Source organism: Mandrillus leucophaeus, unplaced genomic scaffold (assembly GCF_000951045.1).
Source record: "Mandrillus leucophaeus isolate KB7577 unplaced genomic scaffold, Mleu.le_1.0 Scaffold683, whole genome shotgun sequence".
Lineage (NCBI taxonomy): Eukaryota > Metazoa > Chordata > Mammalia > Primates > Cercopithecidae > Mandrillus > Mandrillus leucophaeus.
This window is the reverse complement of record NW_012107397.1, coordinates 1,093,403-1,111,651: the sequence shown is the minus strand read 5'-3', so window position 1 is coordinate 1,111,651 and position 18,249 is coordinate 1,093,403. Positions and strand designations below refer to the sequence as shown.

The 18,249-nt window shown below is 38.1% G+C and overlaps 1 protein-coding gene across 1 annotated transcript in view; it reads left to right on the top strand.

Moving 5' to 3' along the window:
* Positions 1-18,249, top strand: part of ROS1 (ROS proto-oncogene 1, receptor tyrosine kinase) — a 144,092-nt gene that overhangs the window by 97,884 nt on the left and 27,959 nt on the right. The window contains exons 32-38 of the mRNA XM_012002357.1: positions 5,252-5,369; positions 8,262-8,449; positions 10,251-10,334; positions 13,299-13,434; positions 14,643-14,805; positions 16,411-16,475; positions 17,390-17,519. Coding sequence (XP_011857747.1) covers positions 5,252-5,369; positions 8,262-8,449; positions 10,251-10,334; positions 13,299-13,434; positions 14,643-14,805; positions 16,411-16,475; positions 17,390-17,519 — 884 coding nt within the window. The remainder of the gene's footprint in view (positions 1-5,251; positions 5,370-8,261; positions 8,450-10,250; positions 10,335-13,298; positions 13,435-14,642; positions 14,806-16,410; positions 16,476-17,389; positions 17,520-18,249) is intronic.

Below are 18,249 nucleotides of genomic sequence, written 5' to 3'. Positions count from 1 at the left end.
ACCATGCTGTTTTGGTTACTGTAGCCTTGCAGTATAGTTTGAAGTCAGGTAGCATGATGCCTCCAGCTTTGTTCTTTTTGCTTAGGATTGTCTTGGCTATATGGGGTCTTCTTTGATTCCATGTGAAATTTAAAATAGCTTTTCTAATTCTGTGTAGAATGTCAGTGGTAGTTAGATGAGAATAGCATTGAATTTATAAATTACTCTGGGCAGAATGGCCATTTTCACAATATTCATTATTCCTGTCCGTGGGGATGGAATGTTTTTCCATCTGTTTGTGTCCTTTCTTATTTCCTTGAGCAATGGTTTGTAGTTTTCCTTGAAGAGGTCCTTCACATCGCTTGTTAACTGTATTCCTAGGTATTTTATTATCTTTGTAGCTATTGTGAATGGGAGTTCATTCATAATTTGGCTCTCTGCTTGCCTATTGTTGGTGTAAAGGAATGCTTGTGATTTTTGCACATTGATTTTTTTATCTTGAGACTTTGCTGAAGTTGCTTATCAGTTCAAGAAGTTTTTGGGCTGAGATGATGAGGTTTTCTAAATACAAAATCATGTCATCTGCAAACAGAGATAACTTGACTTCCTCTCTTCCTATTTGAATACCCTTTATTTCTTCCTCTTGCCTGATTGCCCTAGCCAGAACTTCCAATACTATGTTGAATAGGAGTGGTGAGAGTGGACATCCTTGTTTTCAAAGGGATTTTTTCCAAGTTTTGCTCATTCAATATGATATTGGCTGTAGGTTTGTCATAAATAGCTCGTATTATTTAGAGATATGTTCCATCAGTACCTAGTTTATTGAGAGTTTTTAACATAAAGAGATGTTGATGTTGAATTTTATCAAAGGTCTTTTCTGCATCTATTGAGATAATCATGTGATTTTTGTCTTTGGTTCTATTTATGTGATGGATTATGTTTACTGATTTGCATATATTGAACCAGCCTTGCATCCCAGGGATGAAGCCAACTTGTTCATGGTGGATATGTTTTTTGATATATTGCTGGATTCAGTTTGCCAGTATTTTATTGAGGATTTTTACATCGATGTTCATCAGGTATATTGGCCTGAAGTTTGTTGTTGTTGTTGTCGTGTCTCTTCCCAGTTTTGGTATCAGGATGATGCTGGCTTCATAAAATGAGTTAGGAAGGAATTCCTCCTTTTGCATTGTTTGGAATAGTTTCAGAAGGAATGGTACCAGCTCCTCTTTGTATTCCTGGCAGAATTCAGCTGTGAATCCATCTGGTCTTGGGCTTTTTTTGGTTGATAGGCTATTCATTACTGCCTCCATTCCAGAGCTGGCTGCTGGTCTAGTCAGGGATTCAACTTCTTCCTGGTTTAGTCTTGGTGTATGCATCCAGGAATTTATCCATTTCTTCTAGATTTTCTAGTTTATTTGCATAGAGGAGTTTATTGAATTGTCTGGTGGTAGTTTGTATTTCTGTGGGGTCAGTGGTGATATCCCCTTTATCATTTCTTATTGTGTCTACTTGATTCTTCTCTGTCTTCTTTGTTATTAGTCTAGCTAGTGGTCTATTTTGTTATTTGTTTTATTTTTTTTACAAAAATGGCTCCTGGATGGGTTGATTTTTTTGGAGGGCTTTTTGTGTCTCTATCTCCTTCAATTCTTCTCTGATCTTAGTTATTTCTTGTCTTCTGCCAGCTTTTGGAATAGTTGGCTCTTGCCTCTCTAGCTCTTTTAATTGTGATGTTAGGGTGGTGATTTTAGATCTTTCTGGCTTTCTAATGTGGGCATTTAGCGCTATGAATTTTCCTCTTAACACTGCTTTAGTTGTGTCCCAGAGATTCTGGTACATTGTCTCTGTTCTCATTTGTTTCAAAGAATGTATTTATTTCTGCCTTAGTTTCATTATTTACCCAGGAGCCATTCAGGAGCAGGTTGTTCAATTTCCATGAAATTGTGTGGTTTTGAGTGAGTTTCTTAATCCTGGGTTCCAGTTTGATTGCACTGTGGTCTGAGAGACTGTTTGTCATGATTTCAGCTCTTTTACATTTGCTGAGGAGTGTTTTACTTCCAATTATGTGGTCGATTTTAGAATAAGTACTATGTGGCATGAGAAGAATGTAGATTCTGTTGATTTGGGCTAGAACGTTCTATAGACATATACTAGGTCCACTTGATCCAGAGCTAAGTTCAAGTCCTGAATATCCTTGTTAATTTTCTGTCTTGTTGATCTGTCTAATATTGGCAGTAGGGTGTTGAAGTTTCCCACTATTGTTGTGTGGGAGTCTAAGTCTCTTTGTAGGTCTCTAAGAACTTGTTTTATGAGTCTGGGTGCTCTTTTACTGGGTGCGTATATATTCAGAATACTTAGCTCTTCTTGTTGAATTGTTCCCTTCACCATTATATGATGCCCTTCTTTGTCTTTTTTGAAAATTGTTGGTTTAAAGTCTGTTTTGTCAGAGACTAGGATTGCAACCCCTGCTTTTTTTTTTTTTTTCTCCTTTCCATTTGCTTGGTAAATTTTCCTCAATCCCTTTATTTTGAGCCTGTGTGTGTCTTTGCATGTAAGATGGATCTCCTGAATGCAACACACCAAAGGGTCTTGACTCCTTATCCAATTTGCAAATCTGTATCTTTTAATTGGGGCATTTAACCCATTTACATTTAAGATAGGTATTGTTATGTGAGTTTGATCCTGTCACCATGATGCTATTTTGTTATTTTGCGTGCTAGTTGGTGCAGTTTCTTTGTAGTGTCATTGATCTTTATACTTTGGTGTGTTTTTGCAATGGCTGGTAACGGTTTTTCCTTTCTATATTTAGTGATTATTTCAGGAGCTCTTGCAGGGCAGGCCTGGTAGTAACAAAATCCCTCAGCATTTGTTTGTCTGGAAAGGATTTTATTTCTCCTTCACTTATGAAGCTTAGTTTGGCTGGATATGAAATTCTGGGTTGAAAATTCTTTTCTTTAGAATGTTGAATATTTGCCTCCAGTCTCTTCTGGCTTGTAGGGTTTATGTTGACAGGTCCACTGTTAGTCTGATGGGCTTCCCTTTGTAGGTGTCCTGGCCTTTCTCTCTGACTGCCCTTAACAAATTTTACTTGATTTCAACCTTGGAGAATCTGATGATTATGTGTCTTAGGGTTGATCTTCTCATGGAGTATCTTAATGGTGTTCTCTGTGTTTGCCAAATTTGCATGTTGGCCTGTCTTGCTAGGTTGGGGAAGTTCTCCTGGATAATATCCCGAAGTGTGTTTTCTAGTTTGTTTCCATTTTCTCCATCTCCTTCTGGTACTCCAAGCTACCATAGGTTCAGTTTTTATGAAGTCTCATATTTCCTGTAGGCTTTTTTCATTCTTTTTTCTCTCTTCTTGTCAGCATGTCTTATTTCAATAAGGTGGCCTTCAAAGTCTGGTATCTTTTCTTCCACTTGGTCAATTCAGCTGTTGACACTTGTGTATGCTTCATGAAGTTCTTGTGCTGTGTTTTTCAGCTCCATCAGGCCGTTTATGTTCCTCTCTAAACTGGTTATTCTAGTTAGCAATTCCTCCAACTTTTTATCAAGGTTCTTAGCTTCTTCGCGTTAGGTTAGAACATGCTCCTTTAGCTCATCATAGTTTTACAGTTTTTTACTACCCATTTTCTGAAGCCTACTTCTGTCAGTTCATTCACCTGATCCTCCGCCCAGTTCTGCACCCTTGATGGAGACATTGTGATCATTTGGAGGAGAAGAGGCACTCTAGTCTTTTCGGTTTTCAGCATTTTTTTCATTGATTCTTTCTCATCTTTGTGAGTTTGTCTAGTTATGGTCTTTGAGGCTGCTGACCCTTAAATGGACTTTTTGTGGGGGCTCTTGTTGTTGTTGTTGTTGATGCAGTTGTTGTCACTTTCTGCTTGTTTGTTTTTCTTTCAATAGTCAGATCCCTCTTCTGTAGGGCTGCTTCAGTTTTCTGGGGTTCACTTTAGGCCTTATTCATCTGATTTGCTCTCACGCCTGGATATGTAACTCAAAGAGGCCGGAGAGCAGCAAAAATGGGTGTCTGCTCCTTCTTCTGGGACCTCTGACCTCAAGGGGCACCATCCTGATGCCAGTAGGATCACTCCTGTGTAGAGTGTCCTGACAATCCCTACTGGAGGGTCTCACCCAGTTGTGTGGCACCAGGAGCATGACCCGTTTAACGAAGCACTTTGTCCCCTGGTGGAGAGGGTGTGTTTTGCTGCGGGGAAGCCCACTTGTCTGGGCTTCCCAGATTCCTCAGAACTACCAGGAGGAGAGGCTAAGTCTGCTGGTCCACAGAGACTGCAGCCACCCCTACCCCTAAGGGCTCAGGCCCAGGGAGATCTGGATTCTGTCCCTGAGCCTCTGGCTGGAGTTATTAGAGATCCTGCAGGGAAGCCCCACCCACTGAGGAAGGATGGGTCAGTGTTAGACCTGAGGAGGCTCTGGCCGCTGACTACCACAGATGGTGTGTTAGGCTGTGACAAGTCTTGGGACCAAGCTGACCAGCCTCGCTGACTCCAGCAGGGGAAAAGCACAGCCTGGAGCTATAGAAATGGATGCTGCATTTCCCCCATGCTGCATTACTACCCATCTTCTGAAGCACAGAAGCACAATGTCAGGTCATGCATCTGATCCTCCCAGGGAGATTAGCGTGTTAGGCAGCTGGGAGTCCCAGTGCTGGCTGCTGCCCCTCCCCCAAGGAGCTCAAAGGGCTTAGACAGCAGACAGCAGAAGCCTGTGCTGGTCATCCCTCCCCCAGGGAGTTCAGTAGGCTTAAGCAGATTCCAGCTGAGAGGCCATAAGAATCTGCATATTCTAGGGTTGGAACGCTAGGCCCTGGTGGCGTGGGTTTGCGAGTGGGATCTTCCAATCCATGGGTTGCACAGTTCTGTGGAAAACGCACAGTTTCCCTGGCTGGGTAGCATGCTAACTCCCTGCTCCCCTTGGCTGGAGGGAGGGGGTTCCAGCCAAGAACCGTGTGGTTCTCAGGTGGGCTCACTGCTCTTCCTTCGCTCTGTGGGTCACGCTAGCCTTCTAGTCAATTTTGATGAGCGAATCTAGATACCTTGGTTGCCAGTGAAGGATTCACATACTTATTATGGTTTTTTTCAACAGGAACCTCTGAACACAGTTGCTTCTAGTCGGCCATCTTGGCCCTGCCTCTCTGAATATTTCTTTAATGTTATTTATCTTTCCTCTTAATATATTCTACAGGAAGATTTCAATGCAGAAGATTAATACTTCAAACATATCAAATCAATATTTTCTTTTTTTCCCCCCAAAGCTGGAGTCCCAGGTAAACCAGGCATTCCCAAATTACTGGAAGGGAGTAAAAATTCAATACAGTGGGAGAAAGCTGAAGATAATGGATGTAGAATTATATACTATATCCTTGAGATAAGGTATGTGTATTTGCAAAGTACTTGTAAATGACAAAGAACTAAGAAGATAAAGTAATAAAAAGTAACACTATTTGTGCAAATGTATTTACATATAAACACAAAGATCTTTAGTTTAAGGACTCACATGCATCATTATGTTCTATGCTCAATTCCTAGAGGTTGGTCTTGGCATGCTAATTATAAAACAGATCACATCATTCTCAGAAATCTCTAACTGCTCATTGACACTTTATGGAAATTGTTTGATCATAGGCTCATGCAACCAATATTTACTTAATATCAGTTTTGTTTAAAAAGCTTAGCTGATGTTTAATGTTAAATGATGATGGTGTGTACATTCCTGAGGATAATTTGCTTTAGCAAGGTGAATACTGTCTAGTGAGAATCGGTGATGAAGTAGGTATTTTTCATACTGTAAAATTAGGTCAGGTTCTGAAATTGTCTGAAGCATAGAGGTCACACAGGATTCTCAATTCATTGTGAAGATTACAGTTTGCAGTGTGTTCCCAGGGACTGAAAACACACCATCGATGAAAACCAGCCACTGATGAACAGCCTCAGACCTGGCCAGTATGGGGAGCGCGTGAACCATAACTGGCTCAGAAGGACTGATTTCATGCCAACTTGAGGGGAGAATTCCAAATTCCAAAGACACTCCTCTCACAGGACTATGAAACCATCTTTTAAGAAGTTCCAAGGACAAAAGTCACTTCCATAATTATAGTCCTGGCAACTTGATCTTTGATCTATTTTTGCTTCATCTGTCTCTGGCATTCCCATAACCTTAAAAAATGTTCCTGTTCATACTAGAGAATTCCCTTGGCCCTTATTTCTAATTGAAACCTCCTTGAAGTTTCTGTTACTGCTTTTCATGCAGAGTGAAATACATTCTAACCTGCAGAACTGTCTTGGTGGTTTGTGACTGTAATGATGTTCATCAGTCAGGTCACACATCAGGTTTTTGCTAGGACCTCTTTAGTGTGTTACCCTGAGTAACACCTTAAGTGCTACTAAAATGACTCCATCTAAATACTTTGCATACTCCTTGCTCCAGGTCTCCACTGTCAGGACATGGACTATAAGATGACTGAATCATTGTTGTAACTTCAGTATCTCAAAATAAGTCCTTCAGTCAGGACACTAGTTAGACTCTGTGTACTCACTGACAGGGTAGTGGAAATGCAAAGTGCATGAACTTGGGAGTTGAACAAGCCTTATTAGTTTCCAAGGTTGCCACAATAAAGGACCACCAACTGGGTGGCTTGAAACAGTAGACAGCTTTAGAGGTTGGAAGTCTGAAACCAAGGTATCAGCAGGACTGCTTGTTCTGATGGTTCTAGGGCAGGTCCATCTTTGCCTCTTAGCTTCTGGCATTTGCTGGCAGTCCTTGGTATTCCTTGGCTTGTAGATGCGTCATTGTCATCATCACCTCCTGCATCACAAGGTTTTCTATGTGTCCAAATTTCCCTCTTCTTATGCAAGTGCCAGTCATTGGATTAGGGTCCATCCTAAACTACTATGACCTCATCTTAACTCGATTACATTTGTCAAGATCTTATTTCCAAATAAGGTCACTTTAAAATATTCTGAATGGGCATGAATTTTGGGAGGACATGACTCAATCCAGTACACAAACCATGTTTAAATCCTTGTTCTTTTCCTTTTTTGAACGTAAGTTTCCTCATCTGTAAAATGAGGATGATAATATCTATCTCACCTCTTTAGGCTATTGTGGACTCAGTGAATGAAAACAACATTATGTAAAGCCCCAGTACAGTATGTTGTAAATAGAAGGTGCTCAACCAACATCAAAATTCTTCCTTCTTTTCTCAATGGCCATTGTGTAGAGCCACTTCACAAATTCTCAAGGGCCTCTTTCTTTTGGATCAGAGTTGTTTGGTTAAACAATGAAATGGCCAGTGCTAAAGGTGAGACTTCACAAAATGTGTAAAAACACTCTGTCCTAATGCTTTGCTCAGGATGGTCCTTAAAGAGACCCTCAGCTCCTGGGAACAGCTGTGACCAACTCTGCTGCCCTGCTGCTCCCGATGTTCTTACCCGTTCCCTGCCTCTTATGAGGGCCAGCCCTCACTCTCTGTCGGTCTTCAGAAGGTTGAGTCAATTAGCAGGAACAGAACCAGATTCTCCCGCATACCCCTAACCTTACTGCGAATTGGCACCAAGCCCTAAAACTATTGCGGTCTGAAAAGTTTCAGACCTGAAATGTTCTTCATTGTTAGAGAAGACATAAATGGAAGACCTTGAGCTTGCCTTTGATGATTCTGTGAAAAGTCATTCCAGTTATGTCTTTTGAACCCAGCCCTTGTGCTCTTTCCATGTTTCAAATGAAAAACAATTGGATTGACTTTGAGGTGGAATGTAGGTCAATACAAAAAGAAGCAACAAGCCTCAGAATCTCAGATATAATGATAACTTTGGTAGCTGAACTGTCACACTTTTCCTTATCAATTTTGTATTCTGTATTTTATTGAACTATGGCATAAGTAAACTACAAATAATGTAAAAGACTGGAGATTGAGAAAATGGAAACTTCCCAGTTAAAAATCATGTAATAATTTTCTTATAGGTTTGGAATTCTGGAGAAAGTTTCCCCTTACTGTTAGTAGGAAAAGGGTACTCAGCTCTCTCTTGACTACGGATTACTTACAGCTTTCTTGGTGGGCTGAGTTAATTGGCTCCATGCCTCACTAGGATCACGGTAAAACCATGCTGTTAGCATCTGTGTTGCCAGATTATGGGAGAGGAATGAGGTCAAGGGTAAACTGTGCCAAAGGACACTCTCAGGAGTTCAGTCACTAAGAAGATCTATGAACAACTAGAAATAACAGGTATCTTGTCATGTATATTTTCTGTATTTATTATTTTTTGCAGAAAGAGCACTTCAAATTTACAGAACCAGAATTTAAGGTGGAAGATGACATTTAATGGATCCTGCAGTAGCATTTGCACATGGAAGTCCAAAAACCTGAAAGGAATATTTCAGTTCAGAGTAGTAGCGGCAAATAATCTAGGGTTTGGTGAATATAGTGGAATCAGTGAGAATACTATATTAGTTGGAGGTATGTTACCATGTCTGTCTACACACTAGCTTATTACCTAAAGGTTTAGTAATAAATATCAGTACATTCTTAACATTAGCAATAGATAACGGTGGCTATATATATATATCTTATTATCCAAACTATTAAACGATTCCATTCATGTGATGTGATCTTCCTAAAACATCATTATCATCATGTCATTTTTCTCCCCAATAATAATCAGCCACCCTCTTAATTCCTACCACATCAATTCCATGCTCCTAATTAGGCTTCTAAGGCTGTTCACAATCTGTTCTATCCAGCCTTATTATTCTATTCACATTATACCAGCCTTATGACCACTCTCACATTATACATAACAGGCCTAAGACCTTTGTTTCTTACCCAATATCTACCTCTTCCACTGTGTATTTTATTTTAGTTTATGATATATTGTCTTTCTTATCACATAGGCAGGAAATCTCACTGCCATATGTGATTCTTCCCTCTACTCAGTCATCAGGTCCTGTTGATTTTACCATCTTCATTTCTCTCTGATGAGTTCTCATCTTCCTCTTTCTACCTTGGCTTTCCTAATTTAAGGTATCATTTATTGCCTGTGTCCTTGGCTTATGCATACTGCTGACAGTTAATCTATTTGAAGCACAAGCTGGATTACTTAACCCCTCTCTGAAATACCCACAATGGCTCTCCATTCACTGCTTTCAGAATCAGCTACAAACTTCTTTGTGGCATGTAAGGTCTTCCGTAATTTATCCTACAATTGTGGTTTATCTTTTCCAATATTTATGTTTGTGCTGTAGCCATATCAGACCAGTAAAAAGTTTTTATGTCACTTAGTCTTTGGCCCTGTGTTTGCCTCAGCCTATAATACAGGTCCACACCACCGACCCTGTGCCCCTTAGCTGTGATTTCCTATCCTTTATTTTCTGCCAGTTGAAATTCTTCTCATCCTTCAAGACTTAACTTAAATGAACTCATCATAATGCTTACCTGATGCTCCTTAGTCAAATGAATTACTGCATTTTATACACTCACATGCTACATGAAACTTATATTATTCTTATTTATATTATAGTTAGTTATCTAGTTAGTTGTGTATAAAAGTTTGCTACCCAGCTCAGCAAACTTTTTCTGAAAAGAAGCAAATAGTAAATATGTTAGACTTTGCAAGCTACATATGATCTCTGTAGCATGTTCTTCTTTTCGTCTTTTTCTCTTCTTCTCTTTTTCCTTCTCCTTCTTCTTAAAAATAACACTTTAAAAATGTAAAACTTATTCATAGCTAATGGGGGGTACAAAATCAGGCTATAGCCAGATTTGGTCCTCAGGCCATAGTTTGCCAGACTCTGGTCTACATGTTTGTTTCCTCTACACAACTGAAACTCCTAAGAGAAATTACCATGTTTGTTCCTCAGTTTAATATCCATGAAATTGAATATGTATGAAGATATTATACAAAATAATAGTGTCAACTATTTAGTATACAAAGACTGAGATTTCTTGGTCCTAAATTTATTAAAAAGATATACATGTTTCCTCAGTCATTTTAAAGTACAAGACTGAGTGGGTATATTCCAGTGGTTTGTTGGTAAACTAGCTCTCTGCAAAAAAAGCAAAAGCACCTTGATTTTGATTTCACACGGCATAAACACTCTCCGTATGGATGCTTTCAAGCTACCAACTGTCTAGCAAACAACTGGCTTGCAAAAATCCAGTAATAGCTAGCTCTGCTATATTACTCTGTGTGCTTAGGTAGAGCTGGGGCTACTTAGCTTTTATCTATGAATTAATTTCTTTTTCTGATTTATATTATTAGATGATTTTTGGATACCAGAAACAAGTTTCATACTTAGTATTATAGTTGGAATATTTCTTGTTATTACAATCCCACTGACCTTTGGTAAGTATAATAGAATTTAAAAAATAGGCAACAAATTGTTTATTTAATCATATCGGATTGATTTATCTCTTAGTTGATCTAATCTTCCACATGAAATATTGTCTGATTAAGTTAATAAAATTTACATTGTTACCTTCTACTATACATTTATAACCACTAACTTCTGTGAATTGTTTTCTGATCTAGGCATAACTATTTTATGGAAAATAAATATGTACATTTCATGTTATATTTTAGATAAAGCTACTTGCAAGGGCACCAACTTTTAGCTTTCTTTAAAACAGTATTTGTTTCTGATTGGCTGCATGCAAATGTTTTGTGGCTTATAGTTTAAAATAAATAAAAGAAAAATAACCCTGGGTACAGAAAAAAAGTATAGAATTAATGGGAGGCCAGTGACAATCTTTGGTTGGGATGGTTTTGGTTTCTAAGCAGACAGGCTGGTTTGGAATGAGTACGGCCTCTGTTGCAGAAGATCCATTTCTGGCTTGTGGGATCCACTCTTGCTTTCAGACATCTGATCTGCTTATTTCAAATCCCTGCTAATTTATAACTGACCGGGAAAGCAGAAAAATTAGATTAGGTAGATAGAAAGCTATTTTTTTCTAAGAAGGTGTACTTTAATGATGATAAAATGCAGTGAAAACCTCAAAAGGAATGGTCAAGTATTGATTGAACTTTTAGAGTTACCATAGTGATCATACATTCTTGTTTATTTCTGTTTCAGCACAAATAATAATAGCACTTTCTCTCAGTCTCCAAACTGTTCGAGTTTGGCTTATAAGATATATGGACCCCTATCTATTGCTAATATTGAGAGTCCCCAACACAGTGAATCATTGAAAGAAGGGCATGATTCTTACCAGAAAAGAACACTCAAACACATATTAAGAAAGTTGTAGCTTATTTTGTTCACAAACAGGAGTAAGTTACAAGGGAAAGTTGACGGAAAAGTCACAAACATAAAGTTGAACTCTCAGGATAAAGAAAACCAACACTTTACTGTGTTCTAAATCTTTATTCTTTCTGCAAAGTGATTGGAGTCACAATCTATATGAGAGCACTTTGAAGCTTGATTTCAGATTTTTTTTCAAAGATTCCACCCAGACAATATGTGAAACTCCTTCAGCAAACTTGGAAAGCTAAAAATTTCAGCTGACCCTGCCAGGATTTTAACCTGTGGTTCCAGAGAGTCTAAGCATTGCACAGCTGATGTTTGTGCCACTAAGCCAGCCCCTCCAGAATTACGCATATGACTGCAGTATATTTGGCAGTTGGCATATAGGCTTGACTGCTTGTCTGCTTTCCTACTGGGAAGGAGAATTACATGAAGAATCCTTCAGCTGACCTTTGCTTACTTTCTTGTACATCACCATTGTTTAAACCCATAACTCTAGTGGATGAACATGAGATAATTTCAGACAACCTATTGTGCTTCCAAGACATCCTATGGATATCTGACTTTCTCAGGACTTAAAAGGTCTTTATTCTGTTTGAAATTCATGAGTTTTTGAGTCTAGCTAAGCTAATTGGGTTCTTTGCTTTTAGCAGCAGTGCATGTGGTTTTACTAGTAAGAGTGTGTGCGTGCATGAGAAAAGGTTGACTCATTAAAATAACAAAAAAGTCACAATTATTTTAAAATTTGTATTGTGCTGAGGGCACTCATCAGTTATAAACATAAAATTAAGACAGGTTTTTAAAATGAGTGTTGACAGCCTTTGCTTCTGAGCGGTCGTATCTAATGTGTAACATTAGCCTTCTGCTGGGAGTAGAGGAAAATATAAACCTGTAAAATACAACTGCTGACGTCAGGAGCTTGCCATTTAATGAGGGAGGTAAGACATGCCTGTGTGGAAAGATAAATAGCAAGATATGTGTTAAATAATAACGAAAGACAATAATAGATGAAATAAACAAGACAGTGCATAGGATAAGCACTCACAGAGAGGCATAATTAGTCTTTCAAGTTCAGATATGAAAGATTAGTAGAGATTGCTGAGGTTTCAGAAGGCATCATTGAGGATGTGGGCTTACATTGGGCCTTTAAAAGTGAAGCCTAAAAAAGAGGTGGTAAGAACATTTCAAGTTTGAAAAATTAATTTAGCAAAAGGTACTTGTGATCTGTCACCATGTAGCCCCTCAAATTGAATTTCATGTGAGTAAAACTCTAACTTCTTGAATATAGAAACTACTGTGAAATTAAGTTCAAATTTTAATGATCATCTCTCAAAGCATGCTTGCTGTTTTCAACTTCTGAGTCAACAGTTCAGTAAAGATGGACAATCTTATTCACATAATTGTATTTTAATATTTAAAAAATTCTTTTATTATAAAACTAATACTCCTTATTATATAAAGAAGACAATACAAATTACTCATGATTCTACAGGTAGGGCAGACCACTGCTAACATTTGGTAAGCTTCATTCCAATACTTTTTCTACATATTTGAGTATGTGTGTATGAACAACAATGATAAACACTCTTGTACTCTGCAAAAAAAAAAAAAAAAAAAAAAAAGAAAAATTGCCATTATACTGAAAGCATTTTCTTTTCTACTGAGGAGTATAACCTGGATGTGACTGAACTCAAAAATGAATTTGTTTCACTAATAATTATGTTTGTTTTGGTTTACTTTGACTCTAGTTTATGGGTGATTTTGACAAATAAGTTTTAATATTAAGATACTTTAATTTGTTTATAACAACAGTAAGAAATACATTAAATTTTAAGAAGTGAGATTAAAACTGGTGTAGTATGATTTGTGTACTTTTATATGACTCTTTACCTGGATTTAATTAGTTTTTTAAAAGCTATTTTAAAATCAAATTATGAAAACTTCTATAACTATACTACTGATAGTGTTCTTACATAAAAACACTTAAAATGCATTGTTAGCGTTTCCTAAAGGGAAAAAGAAGCAATATTTTATTTTGTAAATTATGTCATTTTTTTCCTTTATAGTCTGGCATAGAAGACTAAAGAATCAAAAAAGTGCCAAGGAGGGGCTGACAGTGCTTATAAACGAAGACAAAGAGTTGGCTGAGCTGCGAGGTCTGGCAGCCGGAGTAGGCCTGGCTAATGCCTGCTATGCAATACAGTACGTAGCGTGGGCCATCATTATGGAGCACCTAGGCAAAGGGTGGGCAACAGCAGTGAGAGTACCTATGAATTCTGCATTGCCCAGGACAGTAATGGTTTATACCCATTTTTCTGGCATAATTATCAAAAACTTCCTCTTCCACTCTCAAATGTGGATGGCAAATTATGTGGTTATAAGAAAAATACAGAAAAATACACTATTTTCCAGTGTTTTATCATGTAGCTCAAAAACAAATGAAAGAAAGAGAAAAATATTACATTGAAGAGAATAGATGGTAACGTGGTTGGTTGACCTGGAGGCAGTGTTTGAGAGGAGAGTTTTGAGAGCCTTGTGTATGTGGTCAGCCTTAAGTATCTTACTCCATTTCAGAAGTTGTATGATGATTGCCCACAAAACCTTCTTAAAACAGGTGAGTTTTGAACTTTTGTTGTCATCATAATTAAGGAAAATATTCAAGTGTCTCATGCAAAGCTTCATGATATTAGGATCTATGCAAAAAGGAATTAAATGATCATAGGCCTTGCTTTCAGAAATTTATAATGCAAGGTGTAAAAGCAAAGGATTTGAAGTAGACACAAAGGGGATCTAAATCAGCTGTTTAGAGGTGACTTTCCTTTGAGCAAATACTGCACATATCTGCTACTCAAGATTCCCTATTATAAATGGAAAGCATTTTTAACATAGCAGCATTTTCCCCCCTTGTAGTATTCCAAGTGAGAAACTTGGCTTTCTAAAAGTTAACCTTATGGTGATGGGGTTGATCTTTTTGGTCATAGTAAATTTTGTTTTACATAAGATGTCACATGTTTGAAATAGCTAAAGGAAAAGCTGATAAACCCAGATGCATTTATTACTAATTTGCAGTAGCTTTTTACACAAATTGGCAATCTGAAGAAGTTAATACCTAGTAACTTTGACACAACAAGTTACAATAAAAGTCTTGAGGCAATACATACACATATACGTTTTTATCCAAATTAAGTTGCCTAGAAGTGGACCATCATGCTCTGTCTGGGTAAAGGGTGGTAGAATAGTAAAGTAATTAGGAACACAAAGTTCCACATCACCATGTCACATAAAACACACAATGCTGCAAAGCCATGAGATATTTCTTTCTCTCTCAAACACAAATACCAATACCAACACAAACTTGTACACCCTATATACGTGGAGGGTGGGGAGACAAAAATGTTGCTATTTTACAGTACTCTTCCAACCCAAGAGGAGATTGAAAATCTTCCTGCCTTCCCTCGGGAAAAACTGACTCTGCGGCTCTTGCTGGGAAGTGGAGCCTTTGGAGAAGTGTATGAAGGAACAGCAGTGGACATCTTAGGAGCTGGAAGTGGAGAAATCAAAGTAGCAGTGAAGGTAATGTGAATCTTCGAACTCCTTGACACATTATATCACCATATCTACAAGGACTGACGTGGATATAATTATAATAAAAGTTGAGTGCTCTTTGTTGAAAAGAGGACAGGTTGAATGTCGAAGCGTATCCATAGCTATAGAAATCACAATTTTAAAAAACATTTCCTACATAGGAACACTGTTTGTAATCAACAATCTCCAGGATTTGCATTACCTCTAAGGCTACTAATTAGCTAAGATCTATCAGACAATAATTTTTCTTCAAACATGTCATGAGAGAACTGGAGTTGTAAAACACTTTCTTAAGGTACTAGACCAAGGGTCAGCAAACCTTTTCTTAACTGGGCAGATAGTAAATATTTTAGGCTTGCTGGCCATACAGACTCTGCCGTTGTATTGTCATAGACAATATGTAAATAAGTGAGTGTGGCTGTGTACCAATAAAACTTTATTTATGAACACTGACATTTGAATTTTATATTATTTTCATATGTCATGAAATAGTAGTATTCTTTTGACTTTTTCAACTATTTAAAAATGGAAAAGCCATTTTCAGATCATAGGCTATACAAAAAGAGGTGACAGGCTGGATTTGGCCCACAGGCTATAGTTTGTCAGTCTCTGAGTACATGATTATTTATCATGGTATATTTAATATATTTTTAAGGAAGCACTGGATATACTCATATTTTTGTAAAACTTTCTTTTGATAAAGGGAGGATGAATCTTTATGTATTTGAGCAATATCCTGATCTCTGCTTATTAGAGATTTATTGCTTTGAGAGTTAGCTATACAACTAGAAAAGTTGGCAAAATTCTCTCTGCTTCCAAATGATGTCATTTAAAAGTTCTTTAACTTACTCGCACCTTGACTGTTTTAAACAAATGTTTATTTCTGTCATGTAACAAAATGACTGCTGGCTTCAGGATAGTGTGTCAGGTCAGAGCCAGTATCTCTGAAATTTTCTTGGCTGTTGTTCATGCTTGCTGCCTCATTGTTCCAAGATGGCTGGCAAAGAAGCAAGCATCACATCTTCATTCGGACCAGGGAAAGGAGGAAAGATGGTGCCAGATGTACATGTTCAGGAAGACAAATGTCTTCTTCAAAGTTCCCTCCCCGCCTTAGCAGTTTTTCTCTTATATACCATTGACCATCACCGAGTTATGTGACCACCCCAATTGCCAAGGGAGGCTGGAGAATTTCAGAACACAATTTTCATGATTAGCTTTGATCAATTGCTTGGGACTGGGAACTTTGCCCTCAAGAAATAAATTGAAAGCAAGGAGATAAGGAAAACATATTGAGAAGAAAATTTTGAAAATTAAGAAATTAGCCTAAATAACAAAACTTGGTCTCTTAAAATTCTACCTTTTGGAGGAACATTGTATAAACATTACTAGACCTTTTATTTTGCGTATTCTTCTACTAGCAATAACAGGAGGTAACATTTGAAGGGTTTATAGAATACATGCACATGCCTTATCTATGATCTGTTTGCAACTTTCAGGGTAAATATTATAAAACAAACAACAATCTCCATTAACCCGCTAGGCTCACAGAAATGTCTGCTATACTGATTCCTGACTTGTTTTTATGTTGTACAGACTTTGAAGAAGGGTTCCACCGACCAGGAGAAGATTGAATTCCTGAAGGAGGCACATCTGATGAGGTAGCTCTGAAATAATTCTCTCTTGGTATGGGTAAGAAGTTTTAAGTCTGCTTGACTTGTTTTTAACATCCAAAATGACCTGACGTAACAGATCATGCCTAAAACAACATGGTTGAAACGTTTCAATGAAACCACATCTGCAGAGCAAGTAGTCTATAGAAGCCAATCTTCGGAGCCTGGGCACAGGCACTCCTCAGGCAAAAGGTTCTCCTTTCTTTTATCTTCAGTAAGGAGCATGTTTTGCAAGTGAATTCTGAAGCTGTTTGACTTTTGACACACTTGTATTCATCTAAATATGTGATAATGGTCAAGTATATCCAGTAAGAGAGAGTTCTCTCAAATGCTGTAATGTCAGTGAAAATATCTTTGTCTTCGTAAACTTGTCTCCAAGTTTGAGTCTGTGGTCATAAAAACTGCTCAAGCGCATCTTAATGGGAAAACTTGAGGCAGTGGTTGATTGAGTCTCAAGCTGTGGGTTCCAATTATTAGGTTGGGACTTCCTTGGTTTGATGTCTTGAGAAAACTGTGTAGCCAGACCTGCGTTTCTGGGTTGTTTTCCTGAAAGGGAGAGTATATATTTCATACCTGTAATGACCCAAAACACAGTGTTTTAAAATATCTTTTCAAGGAGGCTACTAGTCAAAATTACTTTCTTTTCCAAAATATGCTTAATACAAATGTTATTCCTTCTAAAAACCAACCTATGTTATCCATACTCATGGCCACTAGGGGTTGCCATATTACCTCCTTAAGGTAAGCACAAAGACCAGTAGTTGGAAAAGGAAGCATTAGAGACACTAAGTCAGGGGTTTTGAAGGAAACTATTGATAAAGAATTGCTGTACTCCATAAAGACCCTTGGCTAGGACTCCTGCCTCTGTCATGTCATCCAGCCTGTGTCTTTCCACCTTTCAGCAAATTTAATCATCCCAACATTCTGAAACAGCTTGGAGTTTGTCTGCTGAATGAACCCCAGTATATTATCCTGGAACTGATGGAAGGAGGAGACCTTCTTACTTATTTGCGTAAAGCCCGGATGGCAACGGTAGGCAGTTGGGATCTGTAATATTGGTTTCATAATGCAAATGCCCTATAATTCCCCATTAATTTTCTTTAGATTTAATAGGCTGCAGTGGTAAAACCTTAGAAGACTTATATGGAAAGAATTATGCTATTTACTTCATGTTAGATTTTGACAATCAGAACCGTGGGCTAACATTCTGGCATTTTCTGGTCATGTGAACCCGAGCCTGTTTTTAGTATTTAATGGGAGAACATGACCCTCATTGCCAGAATCATGTTTTTCTGGAGCGCAGGGATCGTGTGGAGTTGGAAAGGCATATCTCTGTACTTAATCTATATGCCTGTCTGTCCCAAATTGTATTTCCAGTCTTAATGTCTTTACTGAGTACCAGACTTGTATGTCCTTCTCTAGTTGACATATCTATTTGGATTTTAGTAGGCATCTCAAACATATTTTGCCCCAAACAGAGCTCTTGATTTCGTACATCCTCTCCTACTCCACCCATCTAGTTCCTTGCTTTCTCTTTCCCTACATACATGCTAACAAGCTCTGCCTGCAAAACACAGCTGCAGTCATTCTTCTCTTGTATCCCCAGTGCCTGGAGCAGTGCATAGCACATTATGAACCCTGGAAATACTGTGGGATGGCGGACAGGACTGGGGGTGACTACCTGCAGGAACCTACTTTATACCTTAGATGAGAACACGTGAGATAAGACAAGTCACCAAAGTTTAAATCTGGTGGATTAAAA